This window comes from Sphaeramia orbicularis, chromosome 21 (assembly GCF_902148855.1).
Source record: "Sphaeramia orbicularis chromosome 21, fSphaOr1.1, whole genome shotgun sequence".
NCBI classification, from domain to species: Eukaryota; Metazoa; Chordata; class Actinopteri; order Kurtiformes; family Apogonidae; genus Sphaeramia; species Sphaeramia orbicularis.
Window position 1 is genome coordinate 58098915 of NC_043977.1, and position 18315 is coordinate 58117229.

An 18315-nucleotide genomic window follows, 5' to 3' on the forward strand; every position below is an offset into this window, starting at 1 on the left:
TACAGTGGAAGAAAACCCTTAAACATGACAGATATAGGAACGTTTGCTCAGGCTGAATGGTTACAGCCAAACACATAAAAAGGGGCTTACATTCTAAAAGTACAATAACATTTCCTAGAATAAGAATGAGATATAAAAGAAAGAAGGAGAGAAGAAGAGAGAGGAGAGAAAAAAAACGAAAAAGAAATAAATATGCTTTTCAACATCAATTGAAGCGTCTCATTAAACAAGTTTCTGATTAAAGTTTCTATTATTTGAATTCTATTTCATAATTTGGTAGTGGACGAAAAACGTATATTGTGGTTGAAATATCAGGATGTATTATTTGAAAAATTATCTGTTTTAATTGATCTTTGATTAGATCACTTAAAAATATTTAATTTCATACATGTTTGAAGTATTTGCTTGATAAAATGGAGTACAGTGCTCATAGCATTAAATCAGCTTCATGCATTCATCTTTATCTGTAGTTAAGTCACAGAATGTTCAATAAAATGTTAAGCGTACCTTTTTACAAATTGAAAGCCACTGAGCAGTTGTTTGATTGGAACTTAATCCTGTTGAGACCTGAGTCATTTGTTTCCAATGGGAATTATTTCAATGTAACACAGAACAATAGAGTAGTTGATGGCTGAAGTTTCATTCATATAAAACCAAGTTCTGATCAGGAAATAACAAAGGTGAGACAGTAGTTGTAGTCATTGCTTCATAATGCAAACTTTATTTTTGTACTTCTTTGGCTCGTTCAGTGGAGAAATAATACTTGTACCTTTAGGTTCTGCTTAGTTTTAGCTCAGTAGTGAAAAGTTTGTTGTAGTAGTCTATAATTTGTGGCCTACACTGGTCTCAGACTGTTAGCTTGTTTTCAGTATTTGCCCATTTAAATTTTTGTTGTCTGCATTGTGTTGTGTTGTCCAACAGTTGGTTTTATTGAGCTGTTAATGGACGTTCTTGTGCTTACATGGATGTATGGAATGTGTATATGGCTGTAACCATGGCAACACAGATGAGACCTGTGAAGTCTGTTAAGAACAGGACAGCTGCGCTTAACAGACTGACATTTCACTACAGTCAAATGGATTCAGTAGACACTTTGAACACTTTTGATGTAAAGTCTGTATTTCATACGTAGGGAATGAATGTAAACTGTGTGACTCACACAGATCCGAGTAATGTTGTATAGTTAGTGTGCGTTAGTGTGTGCACACGTGTGTGTTAGTGTGCACATGTGCAGATGCAGATGTTATTGTCTGTAGGCCAGTAGACTCATATGTTGTCCGTTGAACACTTTTAAAATGGTTGTTATTTACCAGTGCTAATTCCAACTCCTTTCTGTCACTTGATCATTCCGTTTCAACAGGACGCTCATGAGTTCCTAAGCCAGTGTCTAGATCAGCTGAAGGACGATGTGGAGAAAATGAACAAGAACTGGACAAACGAAGGCGCAACCTCGTCGCCTTCGGTCACAGTGTGTGAAAATGTCCACCAGACATCGTCAGCGACCAAAGTAGAGCCCGGGGAAGAAGCAGACACCTCCCGCATCTACACCTGCCCTGTGGCTGTCAACATGGAATTTGAGGTGCAGCACACCATCATCTGCAAAGGGTGAGGCTTGGTTCCACCTTCTGGAGAAGTGAACCCCCCCCTCTGTGCCCCTCAGGACAGATAAGAATGAACTGAACTGAGTTGTACTGGGATTATATTTGTCCAAATGTGGTTCTCTGAAACGTATCTGATGTGTGTGTGTGTTGCAGCTGTGGTGAGGTGGTGACTAAACGAGAGCAGTTTAATGACCTGTCCATCGACTTACCACGCAGGAAGAAAACTCTCCCACTTCGCTCCATCCAAGATTCTTTAGATCTCTTCTTTAGGGTGAGTATTATGACATGGCTGTTTGAAATAAACGGACATAAACCACACTGGACTGAGTATGTTTGGTCACATGACAGAAGTTACTTTTCTTTTACAGATGGAGGAAATCGAATACTCGTGTGAAAAATGTAGTGGTAAAGCAGCGACTGTTGCACATAAATTCAGCAGATTGCCCAGGTATTTACATGCGTGGTCATTTTTAGAAAATGTGTTCGTACAATGACAAGTAATTACAAACACTAAACTGAAGCCTAGTGGTATTTTTAGTTGTCTGACAGTAACACACGGTTCTAACGAGCATCTGTTGAGTACATGTACAGTCAAAGAAGCCATGTGGTGTCCTCTTGTGAAACTTTGCAGGATCCTCATCCTACACCTTAAACGGTACAGCTTTAATGCCCATCTGTCACTGAACAGTAAACTGGGCCAGCAGGTGGTCATTCCACGCTATCTGACTCTGCTGTCCCACTGCACTGAATCTACAAGACCTCCAGTCAGTCTGAGCTGGAGTTCACAAGCTTCCATGTAAGGCAGATTGAAAGAAGACAACACACATCTGCTGAATGTTGTCATGGTGATGGATGGATGATGGAAGACAGGATGGATGGATGGATGGATGGATGGATGGATGGATGAATGGATGAAAGATAGGATGGATGGATGGATGAGCAAGGTTCTAATAGTTTTGGATTTTTAGTTTACCGGCCGACAGGCCGTAAGCTATTGTTGTCATGCAGCGTCCGTTGGCATCATCGTCTGTCATCCGTTACAAAAATTTCAATCGTCTTCTTCTCCGAAACTACAATTCTGATTGACTTCAAACTTGGTGTACAGCTTCTTTATGATGATGTCAACAAAAGTTAGTGAAATTATTTGGATCCATATCTGATTCCGGATTTGGTGCGACTTTGAAAAATTTCCCCATTATAAGAGATAGGAAGTGGATGGATGCAATAAATCAGTATCAGTGATATCAAGTTGGAATTTGAATTTTTTACAGATCTGATTGGAATATGACCAAAACATGGGCTATTTCTGTAATATAATAAATACACATAACAGGGTAATAATAAATGGCATCTGGATACATGTCCCAAAGCTTTTAATTTGGCTGGGAAGCTACAGGGCCATTGGTCCTATTTTTCATTATAGTTTAGTTTTATTTAGTTTTGACTTTTTTTTTTCTCCAATTCAGTTAGTTTTAATTCGTTTTTAGAGCAGGTTTGCTCGTTTTTATTAGTTTGATTTTTTTTCTAAATGCTTAGTTTTAGTTTCAGTATTTTAGTTTTTTTGTCTCTTTTCTCTTCTTCTCTGTCGTCGTATTCAAATAAATCCCAGACAGGACTCTGCTGCTTTCTCCCAACTTTAGTCTCCATATTTCCAGGTAGAGTGGGGACCAGAAGACGACTGGAAACCACAAGTGACAGACCGTTAAATATCATACGGTGGCAGCAGCTAAAATTGCTAGAGCGAAATAAATCGATTTAGTATCGATCCGACATTGACGAAGACGAAAACAAAGGGAATTTTATCCATAATTTTAATCCGTTTTAGTTATTTTTATAAACACACTATACAATTGCAGTTATCAGTTTTTCTTTTAATTATAGTTTTTATTTATTTCAGTTAACGAAAATGTTTTTACAAGTCTAGTTTTCGTCATTTCGTTAGTTTTCGTTAATGATAATAACCTTGCGGATGAGTCCAGTTTCTGTTTTGTTTTTGAATTAACAAATTGACACAAATGACAGTTATATAATAACTTCACTAATATCACTTTCTCCTGTTCAGAACTCCTGTCCTTCAAATACGTGTTCTAAAAATTGGATGGATGGATGACAGGATAGATAGATGGGTGGATGGATAGATGACAGAATGGATGGATGGATAGATGGATGGATGGATGGGTATGGCTGCAGAATGAAATAACGCAGTACTCAAAGTCACTCTGGTTAGTCTGGATGATTAAATCCTGTGGTGATGAATATTTGTGTTTGTGTTTGAAAAAGAGCCAGAACACTGAAAACATCCCAGTCCGTCTCCTCTTCTACAACACCTCTCCGGTAAGCTTTAATAACGGTGCGTTCAAATGAAATGTCTGAGATTTCCTATCACATTTATACATTCTCTTCGTGCCCACGTGAATAGGAGAGGCGGAGGAAAGCAGCCCAGTTCCATCCTGTTGGACTCTGACTGTGAGGAGGACATCAGTAGGAAGGCGAGTGTGAGCCACAAGCGCCGTATGCTCACCAACGAGTACGACCCCCCAGACGAGGTGTGTGTACGGTCCATCTGAAATGGAATAGTTCCACTTTCATGTCTTTGACCTGGTTTGGTTTGTTTTCAGAGAGGCGCATTAATGGATTCCGCAGACTTCGGGGGCATAAATGATGATGAGATGTTAGCAGCCGTGATCGAGATGAGTAGGCGAGAGACAGGGCTGTCGGCCGTGTCTCCTGTGGAGGACGAGCCCTCCAGTAGTCCAGACACCGGCTTCGATGACGCCGATGCCCGGGACCTGGCCTATCACACAGACCTGCTGGACACAGACGCCAAACAACCCGCAGGTATTCCAGGGTCGGGAGGTCCAAAACTACAAGGCCCTTCAGTACAGTTTGAAACGGTTTGAGCTAGAGATGTAAATTATCGATTATTTAATTAATCGTTAGTTGGTTGCCCTTATTGATCGATTAACGATTGATTGATAAGTGGCGATTTTCCTGAGAACCTGATTTTCTTTTTCAATGCGGTCTGTAAGAATAAAAGCTAAATATTGATTATACACTTCATGAAAAAAGTATGTCATATCCGTTAATGATCGATTTATTGAACCGTTGGATACAGTCAGTGTTTCCTGTGGAATTCATCTGTTGATGTGGCAGTGTGTAATGGAGGGGGGGTCCACGCACGTGCCTTTCACCAGTGTGTGTGGGGGTGTGCGTGCGTGCGTTTCGTCGGGGGGGGGGTACTTGCACAGATGTGTGTGTGTTGGTTGGTAACCACGCACGTGGGTGTCACTTTCCGTCCTACTTCTAATACTGTGGGGGTACGGGTTGGTGCAGTCTGTGCCCCCGCAGAAATGAAAGTGAAACTTTTCACTGACTGTAGACTAGACCAACCTCCAGGGAAAACGCTCCGATACCGACCCCACATTTGTGCGTGTATTTATTCGGGGGTGCACCGCTCCCACACACAGACGGTCGGTCTGTGTTTGGCTCCACTGTGTCCATACAGACATTCTAACTCATCAACGCCATGATCCGGTTCTATGACTGGCAATCCCAGCCGCGTACAAACCGGCAGCCTTCGGGCAGGTGTGGACGGGCGGAAAGGGCAATTAACTGACAATAATTTAATCAAGCAAATTCTTATCGACAATTAATCATTGGTCGATTAATTGTTTACATCCCTAGTTTGAGCTTCACTCCATTGGTTCCCAGTGCGTTCTAGAGTTGATTTTAAAATTCTTCTATTTGCTTTTAAATGTTTGAATGGCCTTGCCCCCTCCTACCTGTCTGACCTGATCCACCCCTACGCCCCCCCCTCGTGCTCTCAGGTCAGCAGATCAGCCGCAGCTTGTGGTTCCAAAAACTAAAAAGACGCCTGGTGGGGACCGTGCCTTTTCTGTTTCTGCCCCAAAGCTGTGGAACCAGTTGCCTTTAGATCAGTGTTTTTCAACCTTAGGGTCAGGACCCCACGTGGGGTCGCCTGAAATTTCTGGTAATTGATAAAAATTTAAAAAATTTAAAAATCCTAATAAAAAAATATACGGTGAGTTGACAGAGACAATCCCAATCCATAAAAGACATGACAAACTATGAAGCTGAAACTGAAGCACTGTGGTTCTGTTTCTCTGTGGTTCTGTTTTTGTGTCAAATGTTCATTGTGGTCGGTTTCAGACGCTGCAGCTCTTTCATAATTCATAGTTTCAGTTCTTGTTTGTTCAGTATTAATTGTCCTTCTTGCAAATCACAGCTGGACTGACTGTACATATCCTGACCAAGAAAACTCCAATTCTCCCTTTGTGCAGTCATCTACACCTGGATTTACTGCCTCCGTCCATAATAATAGACGATATATAGGCTAAATGTTGTGTAAAATTCACGTTTATTTGCAACATAATGTAGCGAACTATTACATGATCAAAGACAAATTAATTTTAGCAAAAAAAATCTATCTGTTTTGAATGTTTTGGGTCACTATAAATTTGTGATGTTAAAATGGGGTCACCAGCCAAAAAAGGTTGGGAAACACTGCTTTAGATGTTCGACAGGCTCAGTCTGTGCCTGTCTGTAAATCACGTCTAAAAACACACTTTTTGTCATTGACTTCTAATCAATGAGTGACATGTGTCTTTTTTTTTTTTTGGTTTTTTTTTTCATGCTGTTTTTATCAGATTTTAATTTGTCTTTGTTTTTATGATGGTTGTATTTTGTTCTTAGCCCGTTTTGCACCCTGTGTTGGCACTGTTTTTACTTAATTATTTACTTATTTAATCCCTTGTGTTATGTTGCATGTAAGGCACTTTGGCCAGCTGTAAAGTTTTTGAAGTGCATTATGAATAAAGTTGGTATGGTATGGTATGGTATGGTATGGTATGGTATGGTATGGTATGGTAGTCTGCTTGACTCTCCATGTTGACAAAGGAGACAAATCCAGAAAAGGCTGTCTTTAAAGTTGAACAGCGCTGTGAGTTTTAGCGGTTAATTTAAGAGAATTCATCACAACGTTGACTGTCTTTAATGTTTTCATGTGTTTTTATTTTATTTCTTTTATATTTGAGAGAAAACACTTAAATTGTTATTGCCAGTGTAAAACATTTCAGTGTGTTCATAATGAGGTCTGAACCAGATGTGTTTTGTACTTTAACATCTGTATTTGATCTGTAGGAAACATTGTCTTTATCCAGTTAAAGCCTCTTAGTGTGGAAGTAGAAAACCCATTCCATAATGAATCCACACAAGTTAACAAGTGTGTGTATGTGTGTGTGTGTGCGCGCGCGCAGATGTGTTGGATTCTTTGGACTTGACCATGGATGAGAACAAGGAGAACCAGACTCCTGAGGGCATTCAGGCGCCAGGGGAGCTGGACTGGGTCCAACAGTACAGTCTGGATCAGGAACGAGAAGAGCAGGAGCTGCAGCAGGCTTTGGCCCAGAGCCTCCAGGAACATGTAAGGCAGCAGCCTGTTTGTACATTTATGTTTTCACATACTTTTAATCATTCATTTGATCACAAATTGACATCCCTTTGCAGAAATTATTGGGGGTTTTTTTGTAAATACTTGTCAAAATAATACTGATCGCGATTCCATTTTTGAAAGCAATACAGGGAGTCAGTACATTTTCTAGGCATTTACAGGTGTGCAAACCACCTAATTTAATGATAGATTTAGTTAATGTAGATAGAGGACAAATGGTTCTTAAATAAATGTGATCAATTCCACTGCTCTGCAGTGTTTAATAAATGATCTGCCTCAGAGTAAAGGTGCTAAATGTTACGCAGTTTAATCAGATTAATTGTTAAACTAATGACCACAGTGCTGGTTTGCTGCTGTTTTCCAGGTATATGATGGTGTGTTCTAACACATATATGTTGGTTTGTCTCCATTTATCCAATAGGTTTATAAATGTTCCACTGATAGAACCTGTACAGTCCATGTATTGTCATGTGCAGACAGTGTTTGAAGTAGATCTGACACTAATATTCCTTTGGATTTAAATCCATTCTATCATTAACCCCAGACTGTATCTGAGAAACTACAACCAACCAGCATTTAGGACTGGATTAGTCTGGATCAGAGACTCAAATTTAGTAAAGCTGAACTACTTTTATTCATTTGACTTATAGACCAGTGTCATGGAAAGACATAACTTGCATGAACTCCGTAGTGTTGTGTATCTGTCAGATGTAAGTAAGGTTATGTTGCATCAACATTGGCGAGTTATACGTTTTACGTTATAAGTTTAGTGTATCAGTGTATGTTCATGTACATAAGGTGAGGAGATAAAGCTGGGCACAAATCTAATAAGTGTCCATTCCTGCATATTCAACCTGTGCAGGCCTCCCTCAGCTCCAAGTGTCTTAATATCATGTATGTGACTTCTGTCACCGTGTGTAAACGGCTAATGAGTAACTGTATTCATGGCTCTAAGCCTGGGGGTCATGGGACTGTGTGTAAACTGTGTAAATGTCCAAGCGTACAGAAGTGAAGTGACAAAACAGGTGCTTCTTCAACATGTAGCTGAACTGAACTACAACTAGACATGAAGATACAAGGGAAATGACAAAACTGGTCCTTTTCTTTTTTTTACACAAGTGCTTTCAGTCCATAATGGTGGAAAAGTATCTGTGTTATTGTTACCCCAGCAGAGCTTCAGGGTCATTCAACTGGCCTTACACTAGTGGCACCATTTAGTTCAATCTAACGAGAGTATTAGATGACAAAAAGAACAATTCTAATACACAAAAATTATAGTTAAACACTGAAACAATTATGAATATAGTAAAATAAATAACACCAGCCCAAAGTGAATATAAGGAGGATTTGTTATTAGAATGAAACTGAAACGAACTATTGAACCACTGTAGCAATGAGTCCTTTAGGAGTAAATGATGTGGTTTGAATAATGTACTGTTACCCATTAAAGGAGGCCCAAGAGATGAGAGAGGACGATGATCTGAAGAGAGCCACGGAACTCAGCTTACAAGGTAAGAGGACGGACTGTGAAGGCTTTGGTTCAGTCAGAGACTCAGTCTGTGTATTTAAATAGACCTGGTCTGTGTGACAAGTCCTGTTAGCTCACATTTAAAAAAAAAATCAAATCCTTCAAGCGGAACAAATAAGAATCCCCCATTTTCACTCACTTCTAATTAGTGTGGTGATGTTCTGTATGCGGGCTTCGTAGCGTGTGTCCACTAATCCAGGCGGTGCTGTGTGAAGTGTGTATCGAGGCTTGTATCAGTGACGTATGTGGTGGCGTCTGAAGCCTCTTCGGTAGGCCACACCCTCCAACCAGTTCAGGAAGTTGTTCGTGATTTCGCATGCGACTTGAAATAAGTGGGACAGTGAAACGCTGTGGAGACCCCTCTCATTCTGTGGAGTCGGACTGATTGTGCGCAGACTGTCAACATCATTAATGTGATTGGCATGGAACTGATGAGAAACAAAAGGATTCCCACAGCGTGGGAACATCTGGACCGCATTTCTGCCAACAGGCGTTCACATACGACAAGGTTCAAGGTTTGAGTTGCATTTTAGTGACATTAAAGGTGGGGTCTGAGATGTTTTTCTGTAGCATTTTTTTATTATATTCCTTAAAATCCCCTTCACACCCCAATTACAACTAATTAATTAAATGCTCTAACACAAAAATTTAAAAAATCAGTCACCTGTGGAAGGGGCAGGACTGAAAAAACAACATCCAATCATTTTGAGCGCCCACTTGAAATGATTGAACGGTGATATGTCTATCAAACTCAACTGCCATTCACCCCTCCCCCCTTCCCCCCTATGCGCATACCCCTCTTTGTGCATGAATCATGCGTTTCCAGATGGAAACGCTTGTACAGCTAACAAAGCCAGAACCTCGCTATATTCTATTAGGATGGAAAGTTCACTGGCAAACTGTTTAGTCACCAACATAAATCATTAGGAAATGTAACATTAGTCACATAGGTCTGAACTGGGGCTGTTCTGGAAGAGTGGGGGGATTAGAGGAAACTGAAAGAGGTATGCATGGATACGTGAGCCGGAGGCTAAGCCTGGGCCGTAGTTGGGGCAGGAGCCCGAGGCGGGGCCGCACGGGACTGGAGCAGGTGACGGAGCCTCAGCTGGTGTCGGAGGCGGTTCGGCCGGACCGGACCATGGACAGCGTCGGAGCCCAACCTGGGTACGGAGCAGAGCAGAGCCTCAGCCGGCGAATTGTTGCTGTGCAGCGCTCGTGAACCCTCAGGAACAAGCGTTGCGCGTGCCACTACTCTGGAGGCGTGGCTTTGGAGGGACGTCTGGAGAAAGGGGTTTGGACTGTTGAACTGAGTATTTCCAAACTCTAGCTTGCTCGAACCGTTTTTATAAGATCTCAGACCCCACCTTTAAGGGAAAAAATTCAAGTTCTTGGTTATGGACTGAAAATATATCAGTTTAGGGTCAAATTTTCTCAGGAGTCTGAATCTGAAATCATTTATGCAAAATCTCTGGTTAAATTGGCTTCATGATTGACAGAGCCAGTCCAAATCTAACAAACTGGTGGGCAGTTTCAAAAATGAATATGAAAATTTAGTTGTAAAAAAACAACAACTTGATCTCACTTTAGGAAAGTAAATGGGCCTAAATAATATAAACTAATTGTAGCCCATGTAGGTGGGCAGAATTGATTAAATTTTAGAGGCTAGATATTGAAAATTGAGTGAATGCATTTTTTTTTAATTTTTTTTATTTACAATGGTATGTATTTTTTTCACAAACTAAAAACTAATGGGGGTAGGGTTAGTAAAAGTAATGATTTGACTGATCTATATTAGAATAGACTTAATTGTTGGGTAATGCTTTATTCATAACAGAAAAAGAAAGAGAATGGTGTATAATACATACAGATTTATGATAATATCAACTCTACATACAGAATTATAAGTCCAATTCTTATTTCAATCCAAAATTTAATTCCTAGAAGCCAAAAAATCCAAACCAAATTGTCCTAGGATGTCTTCTGAGGAACTGGCTGATCTGATATCATTGACTTTGAACTGAAATCACTGAAACTGATCCTCATTCAAAAGGCCAGACCACAAGCTCTGCTTCTAAGGTTCAAAGGAAGAAAGTTCAATGAACATTTGAAAGCAGCAACAGGATTAATATGGGTTTTTAAATTATTTATCACTGAAAAAGGGTAATTTTTGCTCCACTTTTCAGCAAACATCATGCAAAAAGTCTCACAAGGACAAGTGATACAAATTTTTGGATGTTATATTCTAAAACTACACAATTTTTCTAATAAATTCAACAAAAGACACTGCATGAAAGGTATACATTTATTCCACAATTTTTTTTTTCACAATAATGTCACAATAATGATACTCAAAGTTTCAACTTTGTCATACACAAGCATATTGACTGCCCATACCCCACTGGGAATGATCCAGTCCGTTTTCCATAATGCCAGTATGTTTCATTCTAATAATGCTGCTCACCAACATAGACACAATAGAATCATACATGCATTACATACTTCTTTATTTATTTTTTGTAATTATCTTTTTATTATTATATTTTTCAGTCAGCATTATCTTAGCATTTTACATCGTGTGCATCGTGTGATTTCTATATATGTAAAGAAAAATAAACAAAAAAACAAAAACATACTTAAGCGGGAGCATTGACAGAAATAGTAGAAATATACAAAGTAGGGATGTAACGATTGCCAGTATAATGATAAACCGCGGTAAAATTCCTGATGATTAGTATTACTGTTTAAATTCTACTTATCATGATAACTGTGTTTGATTACCGCACTATGAAAACTAATGGTACTGCACATTTACTGGAGAAGCAGCAGCACTTCAGCATCCATCCATCCACCCATACATACATACATACATACATACATACATACATACATACTTGATATGGAAAATGGTCAAACAGTGTCCATAAGGTGACATCTTTAATGCACATTTATATATTTGATTGTTTACATGTTAATATGTGAATGTTTCTGCCAACAGAAAGAACATTGCGGCTATTGTTTAATTTTATTTATTTATTTTTCAAAATACAACTTTGTTAAATTATTTCAGTTTGTGTACAAGTACTTTTTGAACATTTTGAGCACAATTTCAACAATATCACAATAATAATAACTGTGATAATTTTGGTCACAATAACCATGATATGAAATTTTCATATCGTTACATCCCTGATACAAAATATAGCTGAAGGGAGATGACAAGTATATTTCACATTCCATTCTTTTCCCCTGTATAAGATGAACATTGAACATTTAAAGTGTGTAGCAGGAACCAAGGGTTTACATGGATCTATATGCACATTACTCTTATCGTGTAAAATCACATTGCTCGAAGTTTCATTCACAGGCTTTTTGCAAAATACCACACACTTTAAATTCATGTCAGCTTATATCTGTGCTTGTTATACATTGTTTGTCCAGTAGGCGACCTCATAGAGCAGATGAAGCCTCAGGAAGCTTTGCACTGGAGTGAACCAATGGGATGAAAGGCTTCCTGAAGCTTCACCACTCCTTCTAATGTCATGTTCACATGGTCTCCTCCTCCTCTCCCAACAGAGTTCAACAACTCTTTACCGGAGCTGCTGTGTTCAGATGACGACTCTGGGAACGAAGACATCCTGGACATGGAGTACACGGAGGCAGAGGCTGAGAACCTCAAGAGGAATGCAGAGGTATACTCTTCCAACAGTTGAAACGTTGTTGAGATCATGACTGAAATCTGCCCTTTTGTGTAAATATTTGGACCACAAACTGTTGACCAAATGGATGGACTCTCACACTGTGCACGCTTGTCGTTGATAGAAACCTTAGAACATACTGTAACTGTAATCAAGAGTTGTTTATTCATTAAGATTCCTCTCAGCTGCAGTAATAATGTCCCATCCTTAGGGATGGGAATCGATAAGAATTCAATGATTCCGATTCCATTATCGATTTTGCTTATTGATCCCATTCCTTATCAATTCTCTTATCGATTCTCATTGGGTGAGGGAATAAAAGAGTACAAACGGGTGTGTTTGCATTAACTGTCTTTTACATTTCCATCTGCACAGAAAATATAACATATACAGTATGTACAAATAATAAGAACAGATGTCACTGGGCTCGGTTTGGGGGGGTGGGGCCTGCAGTGACAGTGAAACTACTGACTTTTTACTAATTCCTCTATTTCTGTGTTGTCCACTATGTGGAACCGTTTCGACTCTGCTCGTCTCCCATTGTTGTGCACCTCATTTCCTTTCCTCTACCTTCAGAAACTTGTATTTGAGGGGGTACAACATTTGTTGCCCGCACCGGAACTGGGCCTGGAAGATGGCCTGGTGTTCACTCTGCTGCTAGATTCACAAGCACCGCTAAGTAGTGAATCAAATGAATCCCATGCTGTGGACAAATGTTTGAACAGATTGGAGGGATTCCACCCTTTAGAAGAAATGGAAGCTTTGACAGTGTTCAACTGGACCTGGTGTGGTCTGTTTAGACCTGGTGTGGTCTTTTTAGACCGTTTCTGCCTCAACACCATGTTGGTTATGTTCTGACCAAAACGATGCAGCGTACACATGACGTCATTGCGCATGCGCAACAAGGCGGAATCGATAAGCAGAATCGTTAAGCAGGCAAACAATTCAAAGGAATTGAGCTACTGGGATCCAGTTCTCAAAAAGAACCGGTTCTTGATTCCCATTCCTACTCAGTATATGATTAAAAAAAAACAACTTTGTAGGACTGGTCTTGTTCCTGTTTTTAATGAGTGGAGGTGTTCTCTTCTACCTGATGAGACTGTTTTAACAAGTCATTAAGTCAACATTTAACATGTAAAGAAAATCCTGAGCTTTGTCTCTCATTTGCCACAGTCGGCTGGACTGCTGTTCCTATTCTATCGTCTGCTCTGTACTACTGATGGTGATGATGATGATGATGACGATCAACATCTACTGACAAACCTGCTCATCTCACCTGTGAACTGTCAAAGCCCTCGTAGTGTTTGTCACGTGTAAACACATTTTTCACTCAGACCCAAAGTACCAGTGTTTAGTCTTACATTTGGTGACTAGTGATAGTCCTGCTTCATTTGTCATAAGATGGAAACATTGAAACTTACTTGATGTGAGGTTAAGGTGAGATGGTAATAATAATAATAATAATAATGATGATAATAATAATAATCCTACTATATAATACACGTTCTTTGTCCCATTGATGTTGCAGCACAGGAGGGCGTTTGTACGGGTTTTTCTCAGCCTTCACAGGCCAGATCACCACCAAACTCACCAAATAAATACAAACATTACCTGACAGTCAACTAGGCACAATTTTATGTCCGTATTCAAATGTTGTGAGGTATGCTGGGAGATTTTAGCCTCTGTCTACTTTGAATTCTTCATCCCTGCCACCAAACTCCATTTTCGGAAGTGGTTATTCTACCGTTCATGACATTTTTACTGCTAGCAGACGATGCTACAATGTGAAGGCTGCATTTACGTATTTATGTATCGGCACTTTTCACACACAATGACACCACGGGTACAATGCCGCTAGTAGTAGTAGTAGTAGTAGTAGTAATAATAATAATAACAATAATAATTAGGGCTGGGCACATTAACACATTATTACCGCGTTAATGCATTCATTAAATAACGCCAACAGTTTTTTTAATCTCACGTTAATGCCGTTTTATTCTAACTCATATTATTCTGTCCCTGCTTGTGTGCGTGTAGCAATTAGCTCGGCAGATAGACAACAGGTTTAACAAGAAAAGCCGGACACTGAAAACTTCTGTCCAAATCTGTTACTGTAGACTCACTGTAAAACTGACACATATATACAAAATATATCTGAGTTCTGTTCATTGCCTTAGTACATTTACATGACATTATACATTTAAATGAATGGGGAAAAGACCGTTAGCTCGATGCTAACTTGAAAAGGAAAATCCATAGACACGCTAACGATTAGCATTTTCAGATTAATTTAAGATTTACGTCTTTTTATCCAGCAACTAAAGTTCACATCAGAGATATTTGACACTATTCATTCTGACAACAACTGAACATAAAATACTCACAGACAAATGTTTTTGGGGCCATACAAACAGAGTGAAAGAAACGTGTCTGTTAGCTCCTTCTTATGTCCGAACTGACTACGGGAACACCGAAAGGACAAAACATACGTTAGTGACACTTATTCCAACCACTAGAGGGCCCCCTTTGCTTGCTTTGAACAACTGAACATCACATATTATTGGGCTTATTAGTATTAGTACTGATTAGTGGGCTGAAGACTCCTGTCAGTCACTCACAACCAGAAATAAACTGGTGTGGACATAAACATGGAGAAAAGTACCTGTCTTTTCCATGGACATTTTCATTTGAAATGTCTTCAGATGGTGGGGGTGAGAAGGACACAGGTGTTTGGAAGCACTGACGTGGAATTATTTTTATCACCAGAGTACTTCCAGTCTGAAATATCACTGAAAGGCAATACATGCTGTTGATGCCGGCAAACCCCCCCCCCCCCCAATATAACTATGCGATTAATCATGATTAATCGCAGAAATCCATGTGATTAATTGCGATTAAAAATTTTAATCGCTGCCCACCACTAATAATAATATGATCCGATGATGCAGCTTTAACGTGACTGAGGCTGAAGTTGTCCTCCTGTAAATGAGCTGCTTTTCTGTTGCTGGTGTTTGTGGGTGTTTGGACAGTTGTAGTCATCGTCCAGTGTGTGTTTGTGTTCTGCAGAGCGGGGACCTGGCCAACTCGTTCAGACTCATCAGTGTCGTCAGTCACATCGGAAACACCTCGTCCTCTGGTGAGAACTCTTGCCTGTTTTGAACCAAGGAATGAAAGGGGGAAATGTTCCAAATTCGTCTCAGCTGTTGATGGCTACCTGTCCTAATGTCCCCCTTAGGCCACTACATCAGCGACGTGTTCGACATGAAGAAGCAGTCATGGCTGACGTACAACGACCTGGACGTGTCGCGTACGCAGGAAGCAGCCGTTCAACGAGACCGTGACCGCAGCGGATACATCTTCTTCTACATGCACAAGTGAGTTGGCAAAGGGAAGTCTATTAGACCAGACTGAGTAGGAGGTCATCTGTTCACACTTTAACCCTTATGGTCTGAGCCGAGTTCGGCCGTTTTTAAGCACTTTAGATTTTGCCCTTCTATACTATATACAGAAATGTTTACTATACTCATGTTTGGAATCTTTTTTTTTTTTTTTTCAGCTCAACTTCATCTGTCTCATCTGTCTGTTATTTTTTCACTTTAACCTACTATAAAAACACAAAAGGACAAAAAACACACACAAAGTATAAAACCTGGTTTGAAAAATGTACATAATTTATAGCATAAATAACACACAGATGCTTAACAAACGTTTTCAAAGACTTTAAAAGTGAGTATTGGTTCCAAATATGAGGTATAGAAAATCAAAATTGTATTGACACGAAAGCATATCTTTACACAGGAGTCCCCCCCCCGGTCCTCCTCATTTCTTTATCTGGGGTTCAGGTGGGGGTCATCCTCACCCTTACCTGTAATGCTAATGCAGTCTGTGGATTACAATCCGCAGATTCAGCCAGTTTTTTCCGTGTTGAAAAAGGACAAAAAATGACGTAGATATTGTCAGAAATATAACAACACCCCCCCACACACACACACACACACCTCATTTTCATACTTTTACTAACGTTTGTTTGCTCCACTTTCAAACCGTCATGTCTCGAGTTGTATTTGCTCTAAGAACATCAAATAAAAAGTGGGAGACTGTTTCAAGTTCACACTTTCAAATGCAAATTGTCCAGTGCTCTATGTGACCGACTTCCGACACTACGACGTGTTGAAAATGTCATGTGATTCAGTCATGGGGCCGTGACCGTGGACCCCTAAGGGTTAACCAGTTCAGCTCCTAAGTCTGCTCACCACAGTCTGGACCAGCACTGACGGGTTCCTCCTCTAACCCCATACATCCTACTGTGGCTCTGCTGTCCTCTGAGGAGGCACTGACCATTACATGAACACTGACCATTACATTAACACTGACCTTTTAATCTGCATGGGTTTATTTGAGATGGTTAGTTTTTGAAATGGAAGTGTGAATGTGTAGATTCTGGTGATATTCAGTATTACAGGCGTTATCTCCTACTGTCGCTGTCCAGAGAGGAGGTGCTGAAACGTTTTACCACGTGTCTAGAAGAGGTTTTTTAAATTTATTTTTTTAACATTTCAACTGACACCATTTGTCCAACCAGTTTCTCTGAGACGATTCAGCCAATTCTTATCAAATGTCACACACGTTCTTTACTCTCAATTTTTGCTTTTACAAATTTTTGAAAAGTTTTTAAAAGTTTGAAAGACCCAAAGCTTTGAATGACGTGGAAAGGGCACAACCTAGTGGACGTGTGAAGAGCTGCATCTTCTTCTGTTGTTTAGGGACGTGTTTGAACAACTGTCAGAGATGGAGAAACCAGGAGTGGGCAGCACTTCAGAGGCAGGAAGGAACGTCCTGCAGCCACTGTGAAGCCGGTCCTGGGCCTGCAGGACTCTACCTGACCCTGGTGGGTGGTGGGTGGAGGAGGACCGCTGAGAGCCGTCCTTGGTCTGTCCTGTTCCAGCACTTCCTCTGTCCTCATACTGACTCACAGGTGGGCTACGCTGGCGCCGGTTGGTGCAGCTGTGGAACTGTCATCCCGGTTCCAGAAACGCAGTTCTATGTTTAGTGGATCAAATGTTGCCTTTTGGAGGCTGCAGTTTTTTTTTGCTCTGATTTTATCAAACAGATGTTTTGTAAAGGCTCGTTTCTCGGTAAGCTCGTTTGACCTTTAATGCTATTTCCTTCACACTTTAACGGATACTTCAAAGCAACTAACAAACAGCACATGTTGGATTGATGGATTGTATGTTTTGCAAACTCTTTATTTCCCCATATAAACTAAATAAAGACATATTCTATGTTGGTGTATAAGCTATTATCTACTTAGAGGGTGGTTGTATTTAGCAGGTACATTTGGTGCAATATTTCTATTCTGGTCGAATCGGACCGATTCAGATCCGCCTTCTGTTTCCTCAGACTTTTTGTGCTTCTACTTATTCGTGGCTTTCTCAATATTTTATACAAACCTGGGGTAAAAAATAAAAATCACAAAGCTTGGCGGGTTTTGACCTTGTGCCTCCCGAGAAAAGTTTTATATATTTATATATATATATATATATGTATATATATACACACACACACACACACACACACTTTACATTTGAACTTTTCACAAGAGTGTTTTTGATGTCAGACCTCAACAGTAACTTTACAAAAGCCAAGAGTTTTGTATTTATTAGAGCACACGATTGTTTCATCCAATAAAATTATGTGACACCAGTTCAGTTTAGACCAGTTCAGTTCAGTTCAGTTTAGTCCAGTTCAGTTTAGACCAGTTCAGTTCAGTCCAGTTTAGACCATTCCAGTTTAGTCCAGTTCAGTTCAGTTCAGACCAGTTCAGTTCAGACCAGTTGAGTCCAGTCCAGTTCAGTTGAGTCCACTCCAGTTCAGACCAGTTCAGTTCAGACCAGTTCAGTCCAGTCCAGTTTAGTTTAGTCCTGTCCAGTTCAGTTTAGTCCAGTCCATTGTGATCCGGTCCAGTTCTTTTCAGTTCAGCCCAGTCCAGTCCGGTGCAGTCCATTCCAGTTCTTGCTGGTG

The 18315-nt window shown here is 40.1% G+C and overlaps 1 protein-coding gene across 2 annotated transcripts in view; it reads left to right on the forward strand.

The window, feature by feature from the left end:
- Positions 1 to 17774, forward strand: part of usp37 (ubiquitin specific peptidase 37) — a 38780-nt gene extending 21006 nt beyond the window's left edge. For both annotated transcript variants that reach the window (XM_030124808.1, XM_030124807.1), the window contains exons 12-24: positions 1361 to 1605; positions 1755 to 1872; positions 1970 to 2049; positions 2233 to 2397; positions 3882 to 3935; positions 4021 to 4147; positions 4220 to 4439; positions 6878 to 7044; positions 8522 to 8582; positions 12173 to 12288; positions 15361 to 15430; positions 15530 to 15668; positions 17058 to 17774. In XM_030124808.1, coding sequence (XP_029980668.1) covers positions 1361 to 1605; positions 1755 to 1872; positions 1970 to 2049; positions 2233 to 2397; positions 3882 to 3935; positions 4021 to 4147; positions 4220 to 4439; positions 6878 to 7044; positions 8522 to 8582; positions 12173 to 12288; positions 15361 to 15430; positions 15530 to 15668; positions 17058 to 17145 — 1650 coding nt within the window. In that variant the 3' untranslated portion in view covers positions 17146 to 17774. The remainder of the gene's footprint in view (positions 1 to 1360; positions 1606 to 1754; positions 1873 to 1969; positions 2050 to 2232; positions 2398 to 3881; positions 3936 to 4020; positions 4148 to 4219; positions 4440 to 6877; positions 7045 to 8521; positions 8583 to 12172; positions 12289 to 15360; positions 15431 to 15529; positions 15669 to 17057) is intronic.
- The last annotated feature ends 541 nt before the right edge of the window (positions 17775 to 18315 follow it).